We start from the raw sequence: 10,596 nt of genomic DNA on the forward strand, positions 1-10,596 counted from the left end.
CCCGGCTAATTTTTGTATTTTCAGTAGAGACAGAGTTTCACCATGTTGGCCAGGCTGGTCTTGAACTCCTGAACTCGTGATCCATCCACCTCGGCCTCCTAACGTGCTGGGATTACAGGTGTGAGCCACCACACCCAACTCAAAGATTTTAATGTAGATATTATACATATTGGAAAATAGCCATAGATGTAATAATCTAGCTTTATAGACCCTGATTCTTACCCTTATCACTATATTTCTTTAAAAATTATTTTTAACTTGCATTATCTTAAAGCAGAATATCATGTCAACATCCTACATCAACATTCACTCCCATGTGTATTTCTTTTATTGTTTCTCAAAACTAGATAATTTTGTCTTTTACATTTCATTCTCTGTTTTTATTTTCAGAAGTTATTGTTCCAACACCTGAAGGTTCTACCATTTTGGTTTCCAATGCCTCTTTGACCACATCAGTGCCCACCCCTGTTATAAATAGTACTTTTACCCCTACAACCCTACAGACTGTCTTTTCAGTAAGCACTTCTGAAAACAGCACTTCAGCTTTAGCTGATGTATCATGGACCCAGTTTAACATCATCATTTTGACAGTCATCATCATTGTTGTGGTGCTGCTAATGGGATTTGTGGGGGCTGTATATATGTACCGTGAGTACCAAAACCGGAAACTCAATGCCCCCTTTTGGACCATCGAGCTGAAAGAAGACAATATCAGTTTCAGCAGCTACCATGACAGCATTCCCAATGCAGATGTTTCGGGATTGTTGGAAGATGATGGCAATGAAGTGGCTCCCAATGGGCAACTGACCCTGACGACGCCCATACATAACTACAAAGCCTAAGGAGCTAGAAATATTCTCCTGAATTGTTAAACCACAGTGCTCATAAGCATCAGCCCTTGGGCCAGACAAAGCCTGGCTAGAGTTTGCTGAGAAAGCAAAGGCAAATAGTGCATCTGAAATTTTCAGGTACAAATTTGTAGTGCGCTTAGCCTATCTATTGCTCTTAGTTTTCCCATGAAGATCTGAAGCGTTCACTGTCATTAGGACTGGAAGTAAAGTATATTTTTGTACCAAACCACGTGGGAGTATGGAAAGGCTGAACCCCATAGTGCAGCCCAAAACCACTTTGACCTCCAGATAGACTCCTGGGGAAGTGTTCACCAAGCCAGTGGTAACAAGATGATGGATGTGGAGGGGGAAAAGACTGCTGGAAGACTTAATCTCCATTCCTGAAACATTTTTTTAAAAACAGTGTCAGGGATTATATTCATTTTACTATACAAAAGGACATCATTGAGGAAAAGCTGGTTTCTAGGCTGTATCACAATAAATAATCTTGATAGTTTCTAGAATAGGGATAGAAAAGTCCCATGATCTTCAGAAGGGCTTGGTTTTTTCCTCCTAGGATTCTTGCTCAGTGATGAGATGAAAGCACAGGATAAGCTTCTAATGGAGGAAGGCAGCATTGGGGAGCAGGAGGCTGATGGTCCTCCTCAGGGTCTCAGTGTAAATGATTAATTGTCTAAAAGTAAGGAATATTCCTGCCTCTAAAGAAATAAGGTGTACATAGTTAATGTAGCATATCTGGTCAACATTGTATTTGTATCTATTTGTAAAAAAAATCATGTCATATTTTATCATCTGGAATTTATTTGTACAGCAGTTAATGGTGTTGTAAAAAGAATATGGGGATTGCTTAAAATACTGTAAAATAGATGGCAATATTGCTAGAGCTGGGACTCTGGTGAGCATCAGTCATTTTTAGTCCCTCTTGAGGACATTGCTGAAATTTATAAGAGGTCGAATGTTTCTAATCTTTCTTTCCTTTCTCAGTCTAAAAGTAGAGTTATATGCTCTTTGACTTACTATGATTCAAGCAATAGATTTTGAAGTCAATAATCATTAAGCTGGGACATAGGATGCATTCTCCAAAAACATTAAGTAGACACTAGCTACCCTATATATTTTACATAGATTAATATAAAACATATCCTCATTAAAAAATGTTTTTCTTGAATGTAAAAGATAGTCTTCCAAAGGATAGAAATATTTTGGTTCCAAGAGAAAAGCCATCATATTACTTGGGATCTGTAGTTTTCATGCCTGTGAAATATTTATAATCTCTCCCTCACCCCAAATAAAAAATCTCCTACATGTGAACATAGCCTGTCACTCATTTGCCATGAGGTATGTGCCATCTCCCTGCAGTGCTGTAGTTCTCCCATCGTCTTCCTGTCTGATTAGTGGGTAGCTTTGTAGATGGGTATATAGTTAGTTGTTGCTTTTTGATGCAGTTTTTTTCCTAGAGGCTAACTACTGTTGCTCTCATTTATTATGATATTGACATTTTGGGTTAAGCAAGGTGGGTGGGAAAGGTGGTCAGAAGTCAAATATAACTTATTAGGAGGAACAGTGAACTGTGAAGTGGTTAGAAGAAAAATAAAAACTTATTAGATTAGACCTAGGAAATCCAAGCTGACCCCTTTGCCTAACTTCCCTAGAGAAAAACCTAGAACTTGGTCATCCCTTTATAGGAGACCCCTAAGTTGTTCTCAGGGTTTGGAGATGATGTTCTTTGCATATTTGGCCATTGCTCAGAAGAATAGAGGTTACATTATATTACATTATATGAAAATTATTTAGTTTTTCTATAGCCCTTTGTAGTTTGCAAAGCACTTTTCCATATGTGTGTCCTCTCTTCCACACCATAGCTCCCTGAGGAAGTAATTGTTCTCCCCATTTTATAGATGAAAAGACCGAGGCACAGAGGAGCTAAATGTCTTGTTCAAGGCTATACAATGTATGTCATTATTAGGCTTGGAATCAGGGCTCCTAACTCTAAAGCACATGTTTTTTTCAACTATATGCAGAAATTGCCTAGCCATGGACACAAGAAAGCTAGGAGGAAGAGTTCTACTTGTGGATGTTTTTTATTTTTTTTAAATATCAGGAGCAATCCAGGGCCATACAACCATGAAGCACTTAGCGAAATGAACACAGGAAGATTTACTATCTGAAGCTAGTGTTAGTGATTAGAAAACAAAACTGCTAGTTTTGTGCTTCATTAAGGTGAACTCATCTTTCACGCAGGGAGGGAAAACTTGCTTTCCCTAGCAGTTGCTGCATATGTGTGTACAGACTGCACAATTCAAAGAAATTGTGCAAAATGGCATACCTGACTTTCTCCCAGTTACACCGCCCCCCCCCCCCCCCAAAAAGGTCAGGATTAAAGGTAGTGAGAAGTGAACATTTATTAAACAGAAGTTAAACCAATAGAGAAAGGAGGTTTGTTGGAGTCTAAGAGGATTTTGACCATGTAGAAATTCCTTGAAACAGACCTTAAAAAGTATTGAAAAATTGAATCACAAAGGAAGTTTACCTTTAAATATTTCTTAATGGCTCCTAGGTTATGGTTATAATTTTTCTCAATGGGAAAAAAAGTCTTAACATTTGTTTTAAATAATATCCTCTAATGTCTCCAGCTTTTTGCTTCTGGAAATAATTTGCTTTAAAATATAAACCAATCACGAAGTGATCTACCACTGAAATCAGTCTAGGAAACTAGTATGGGATGCACTGCACAATGTTCTTTCCTCTAAAGGCATGAGCCCCATAAACTGTGGCATCCAGCAGCAGGATACCATCTGTCCTTCAGAAAGCCTAATATTGGGCCGGGTGTGGTGGCTCACGCCTGTGATCCCAGCACTTTGGTAGGCTGAGGCGGGTGGATCATGAGGTCAGGAGTTCGAGACCAGCCTGGTCAACATGGTGAAACCCCGTCTCTACTAAAAATACAAAAATTAGCTGGGTGTGGTGGTACGTGCCTGTAGTCTCAGCTACTCGGGAGGCTGAGGCAGGAGAAGCACTTGAACCCGGGAGGCAGAAGTTGCAGTGAGCCGAGACGGTGCCATTTCACTCCAGCCTGGGCGACAGAGCAAGACAGCATCTCAAAAAAAAAGGAAAACAAAAAGGAAGCCTAATATTGGGAGAATGTTTGTGTAAGGATTGGAAATGTGTTTATTTTTAAATACGATAGCACTGATGTGAATCTTATTTGGAAATTACAGATACTGCCATTAAGCGATGCTTTTATCTTCATTAATTCATTTTAGTCAACGCCTATGCATTTCTGATGGTTAGGTGCCCTAGGTAGTGTTAAGTATGTCCTTGTCCTCCCTTACTCCCCTCTCATTCCCTCTACCCTCTGTCCCCCAGGGTTCTTTTATTAATAGAATTTCTGCAGTTACAGAGAAAAAAATGACACTTGAAAACTAAAGCTCATTTATATTAACACTAAGGTCCTGTGGGCCTAGTGCATTACTCTTCCCAGTGATACCTAGATTTAAAGAGTAGAGAACAGACAAAACATGGGATGAGAGGAGAGAGGTTTTTTAGACAACATTTGTAGACACCTCAAATTATATCACTATTCTCTAGCGCCAATATTCCCAGGTAAATTGACCATTAAAGCAATACTCACTGACCTACTAGTTTATTTTGGTCAGCTGAGTGCCATCAGGATCGTTAGCCCTTTAAGTGCTGTTTTGGGAGTAGAGAATCCTCTTGACAGCTTTGATTAGAACAGGGTTATTAGATCATTCACTTTTATCCTACACTTTTTAGGATGCTTGGTGAACGTAACACCACTTAAAATGAACATACCTGCTTCCGATATTTTGGGCTAGGTGGGTAGGAATTGAATTTCCACATCTCAAGGCAAGGTCTCTGACAAAAAGTTCAGAGAAGTAAAAGGCAACCCAGTGTAACCTATTACAGCAAGAAAAGCATTTCTGGCTTCATCCACAAAGAACCTTTGGTCTGTTATACTCTTCTTGATAGTAAGGAGTTTGGGAGCTTAAATGAATTTGGTGTGTGTGGGGGAGTAAGGGAAGGTTAGTGCATTTTTCTGTTTAACCCTGAGCCAGTGTCTATGCCAAAGGGAAAGGCAGGAAGAATACACTCATACATCTGAAGAAGTCAAATAATATCAAACGGACCAAAGGTTATGGATCATTAAAATGTCAGTGGTTGAATGATGTTTGCTCAAAGGCAATATGGGAATCTTTCTTGTTACTTATGCATATGCAGTAACTGCAGCAGCAGCCCTAGAAAGTGAGCCCAGGGCTTCAGATCTAAGTTAGTCCAAAAGCTAAATGATTTAAAGTCAAGTTGTAATGCTAGGCATAAGCACTCTATAATACATTAAATTATAGCCCGAGCAATTAGAGAATGTTTCTGAAACGTTAAACTTGTATTTATGTCACTAAAATTCTAACACAAACTTTAAAAACGTGTCTCATACATATGCTGTACTAGGCTTCATCATGCATTTCTAAATTTGTGTATGATTTGAATATATGAAAGAATTTATACAAGAGTGTTATTTAAAATTATTAAAAATAAATGTATATAATTTGTACCTATTGTAGATTTGTTGTTTACTTTTTTTGTGGTCAAAGTTGTTTGATGTCTTCAAATATATGCCAAGGATCATTTATTTTCAGCCCACTTCATAAAAATCTTTGAACCCTTCATTTATTGGCCATGCATTTTGTTTAAGTTCACTTAAAGAATGTTTTCTACTTGGGGGAAAAAAAATCCATGAAGAAGATTCCTTCTCTTAGAGGAAAACAAAACAAAACCTGAGAAGAAAATATATTAACATACATTTTTGTTTGTGCTTTTGCCTATTCCCTCTGAGATTCATTGGATTTTACAGAGAAAACTTGCTCACTTTGGATTTCTTTGTCACACATATAAAGAATTTCCTTTCTTTGGTAGAAATCTGAAGAGAAACCATATTCTACAGATTTATTAGGTAACTTGTAATAAGAGTACATCTTTTTAATATTTTAAGCTACTCTTGAAGAACCTGTATTTTGACAAAGCTAGATGGTGTTTAATGGGATGCCATCTGAGAGATTCCTTTATTTGAAAAGAAAAAGAAAAAACAAGTCAGGCACTTCTTTGTGCTGAGAGCTTTATAAACTTAAATTGTTTTGTTCAACTTCAGTTGGTTGACATTTACATTTTTAAACTCTTACATTTTCTTTCTTTTCTAGCCATACAAAAAAACAGGTTTTATTACTTTATAATAACACCTTATGTTTATACATGTGGTTCTGTGATGTATATGAATTGGTTATTAAGGGAAAAGAATAAGCATGGCAGAAATCTAAACAAATTACATTTTCAAGAGAAAGTACATATATATACAAACAAGTAAAGACATTTGCAAGGTTACATTATCAAAACTAGTTGTATTCATTTTCCATAGGCGTATAAGACACCTATGTTTTTTAAAATTACACATGCTCCATTATAATTAAGTCAGTAACTTCAAAGTAACAGTGTGCTTACTTATATTTTAAAAGTTAAGCTGAATTAAAAACAATGTTTTTCATGAGATGATAGCATTAGGAGTGTTAATTGACAGGCTGAAAATCAACATTCTATCTAAATCAATGTTAAAATTGTAGTTTTACCTATAAGTTAGTCTTTCAAGGCAATTTTATGAGAAATTATTGTGGTAATTGTACAGGCTTTCTAGTACTTCTATGTACAAAATGAAAGCCATCAGACAATGTTAAATTCACAATGTGCTGCTTGTTTGTATTAATAATAAGTAGATTTTAAACCTTGTCTGTTGAATGGAACACTGCACTCCAAACAGTTGCAAAAGAAAACAGGCAAAATGTTTTCTTTGTATGTAATAAGAGTAGGTTTGGGTAATAAAAGGAGTGTTTGGGAGGAAATCTTTTGTGGTTTCCTTTGTGTTGTCAGACAAACTGCTAAAATTGTATATGTCAGTATTGGTTCTTTTAGTCTTTGACCCAAGGAAGGAAAAGTCTCAGCTCTTCCAATGTTAATTACTATTCCAATTTAACTATGTTAAACTCATACAATTTCCTACATATGCCAGGTTATATGATGTCTTCCTTCCTTTGCTGGTACTGCTTCCCCTACCTATAATATCCTTGAGAATGCTCATTCATTCTTTGCAAACCTTTGATACAGAAAAGTTGATCAATTCTTAAATTTGTACCTCCATTTTGCCTAATGAATACTTCTACTACTGCACATATTTTATTATAAATACTTGTTAGTTTGTGCCTTTCCCAGTGGACTCTGTATTCCTTGAAATCAGGAGCATTTATTCTTCTGCCTCTGGCATCTGGCATGTTGCTGGTACATTGTGGGTGCTCAGTAAGTGATGGTTTATGTACAAAAGGTAGTTGACAATACAAGAGTTTGTATGTGAACTTATTTGTTGAAGTATGGCAAGAAAACTTCTATTCAGTGGATAGGATAATATTTCTTATTCAAGAGAGGTGTCAGTTTACATGGGCTTCAGAGGTTCTGAGAAACCCTTGAAATTTCATGCTGTTTTGTTTATTGATGCAATTGTGTTTCTTTTTTTCTGGAGAGAAGACCCATACTTTAATCATCGTCTCAAAACGATCCATGATCTGCCTGGCGCGGTGGCTCACGCCTGTAATCCCAGCATTTTGGGAGGCCGAGGTGGGTGGATCACCTGAGGTGAGGAGTTTGAGACCAGCCTGGCCAACATGGTGAAACCCCATCTCTACTAAAATACAAAAATTAGCCAGGTATGGTGGCAGGCGCCTGTGATCTCATTTACTCAGGGGGCTGAGGCAGGAGAATTGCTTGAACCTGGGAGGCGGAGTTTGCAGTGAGCCAAGTTCGTGCCAGTGCACTCCAGCCTGGTTGACAGAGCAAGACTCCATCTCCAAAAATAAACAAGGATCCATGACCCCCAAAGGATAAACAACTAATTGAAGGATTATTACTTCATTTTTCAGCAATAAAAATCCTCCCACTGAATGTAAATTGGCACAATTGGTAAATTGGTCTTTATTTCAATAAGTCCACTTCTAGGAATTCTTCATAAGGAAATGACCTAAAAAGCAGAAACTTCACAAATTTTTTTCAGACTGGTGTATGAAGTTTCAAAAATTGGGGATAAATTCTAGATGTTCAAGAACAGAGATGTGGGCCAGCACGATGGCTCACACCTGTAATCCCAGCACTTTGGGAGGCTGAGGCCGGTGGATCACCTGAGGTCAGGAGTTCAAGACCAGCCTGGCCAAGATGGTGAAACCCCGTCTCTACTAAAAATACAAAACTTAGCCGGGTGCTGTGGCGCATGCATGTAATCCCAGCTACTTGGGAGGCTGAGGCAGGAGAATGGCTTGAACCTGGAAGTGGAGGTTGCAGTGAGCTGAGATAATGCCATTGCACTCCAGCCTGGGAGACAAGAGTGAGACTCCTCAAAAAAAAAAAAAAAAAAAAAAAAAAAGAGTAGAGATGTAGTTTAGTGCATATACTTGATGAGATAACATACAGTTACTAAGTGGGATTAGGGAAAATTATTAAAAACAGAACCAAAGTTAAATGAAGAAAAATTATATGTTTTGAAGATGTGCATGTAATTTCACTCCTGGTATATAGTTTAGAGAAACTCATATATGTGCACCAGAAGCTGCATTTCAAATTCTTCATTGCAGCATTATTTACTATAGCAAAATATTTGGAAACAGTCCAAATGTCTGTCAGTAGAAGAACTGTAGTCTATCCATATACTTTGAACAGAATTTTATGCAGTCATGGAAAATGAATGAATTACAGCTATATACAGTTATGTACATGAGCAAAAAATGTAAGTCATAGAGACCAGGTATGTAATCCCAGCACTTTAGGAGGCCGAGGTGGGCAGATCACTTGAGGTCAGGAGTTAGAGACCAGCCTGGCCAACATGGTAAAATCCCGTCTCTACTAAAAATATCAAAATTAGCCAGGCGTGGTGGCGGCGCCTGTAATCCCAGCTACTCGGGAGGCTGAGGCAGGAGAATTGCTTGAACCTGGAAGGCGGAGGTTGCATTGAACCGAGATCATGCCACTGCACTCCAGCCTGGGTGACAGAGTGACATTCTGTCTCAAAAAAAAAAAAAAAAAAAAAAGAAAGAAAAATTAGCACTTTGAACTGAATGAAAATGAAACAACATTTCACAATTGTGGAATGCAGCTAAAGCATTACTTAGAGAAAAGCTCGGAGTACTAAATGTGTATATGAGAAAAAAGACTTCAAATTAATGACGTAAGCATCTATCTTAAAAAGCTAGAAAACGAAGAGCAAAATAAACCCAAAGTATGCAGATAGGAGATAACAAAGACAAGAGAAAAAATAAAACAGAAAACAGAAAATAAAAAATGGAGCTAAAAGCTAGATCTTTGAGAAATTCAATAAAATGTATAGACTTCCAGCCAGATGATCAGAAAAATTAAGAGAGGGAGAAAACACAAAAAAACAGTATCAGGAATGAGAAAGGGGAAATCACTATACATCCCACAAATATTAAAAGGATAATAAAGGGGCCAGGTGTGGTGGCTCTTGCCTGTAATCCCTGCACTTTGGGTGACCAAGGTGGAGGGATCACTTGAGATCAGCAGTTTGAGTGACTAGCCTGCCCAACATGGTGAAACTCCGACTCTCCTAAAAAAATACAAAAATTAACCAGGAATAGCACCTGTAGTCCCAGCTACACGAGAGACTGAGGCATGAGAATTCGCTTGAACCTGGGTGGCCGAGGTTGCAGTGAGCCAAGATTGCTCCACTTCACTCCAGTCTGGGCAACAGAACAGAGTGAGACCCCTTCTTAAAAAAAAGGATAATAAAGGAAGTTTATGCCAACCAATTTGATGACTTATGTGAAATGTACATATTCCGTAAAAGACACAAACCCGGCCGGGTGCGGTGGCTCATGCCTGTAACTCCAGTACTTTGGGAGGCCAAGGTGGGCGGATCTCGAGGTCAGGAGATCGAGACCATCCTGGCTAACACGGTGAAAGCCTGTCTCTACTAAAAATACAAAAAATTAGCTGGGTGTGGTAGTGGGCACCTGTAGTCCCAGCTAGTTAAGAGGCTGAGGCAGGAGAATGGCGTGAACCTGGGAGGCGGAGCTTGCAATGAGCTGAGACTAGGCCACTGTACTCCAGCCTGGGCTACAAAGCGAGACTCCATCTCAAAAAAAAAAAAAAAAAAAAAGACACAAACCATGCTCACTCAAAAAGAAATAGATAACCTAAGTAGCCATGTTACCTTTAATTTGTAGTTAACCATTTATTTCTTTATTTGTTTATTTATTTATTTATTTATTTTTGAGACGGAGTCTCGCCCTATCGCCTAGGCTGGAGTGCAATGGTGCGATCTCAGCTCCCTGCAACCTCTGCCTCTTGGGTTCAAGCAATTCTCCTGCCTCAGTCTCCCAAGTAGTAGGATTACAGGTATGCACCACAGTGCCTGGCTAATTTTGGTATTTTTAGTAGAGATGGGGTTTCACCATGCTGGCCAGGCTGGTCTCAAACTCCTGACCTCGTAATCTGCCCTCCTTGGCCTACCAAAGTGTTGGGATTACAGTCATGAGCCACCGTGCCTGGCTTGTAGTTATAAACCTTTCACAGGCCATGTATGGTGGCTCACACCTATAATACTAACACATTGAGAGGCCAAGGCAAGAGGACTGCTTGAGCCCAGAAGTTTGAGGCCAGCCTGGGCAACAAAGTGAGACCCCGT

The 10,596-nt window shown here is 38.7% G+C and overlaps 1 protein-coding gene across 1 annotated transcript in view; it reads left to right on the top strand.

Moving 5' to 3' along the window:
* MEGF9 (multiple EGF like domains 9) overlaps positions 1–5,424 on the top strand; it is a 115,512-nt gene extending 110,088 nt beyond the window's left edge. The window contains exon 6 of the mRNA XM_023223680.2: positions 391–5,424. Coding sequence (XP_023079448.1) covers positions 391–842 — 452 coding nt within the window. The 3' untranslated portion in view covers positions 843–5,424. The remainder of the gene's footprint in view (positions 1–390) is intronic.
* The last annotated feature ends 5,172 nt before the right edge of the window (positions 5,425–10,596 follow it).

The sequence above is a fragment of the Piliocolobus tephrosceles genome, chromosome 14 (assembly GCF_002776525.5).
Source record: "Piliocolobus tephrosceles isolate RC106 chromosome 14, ASM277652v3, whole genome shotgun sequence".
NCBI lineage: Eukaryota > Metazoa > Chordata > Mammalia > Primates > Cercopithecidae > Piliocolobus > Piliocolobus tephrosceles.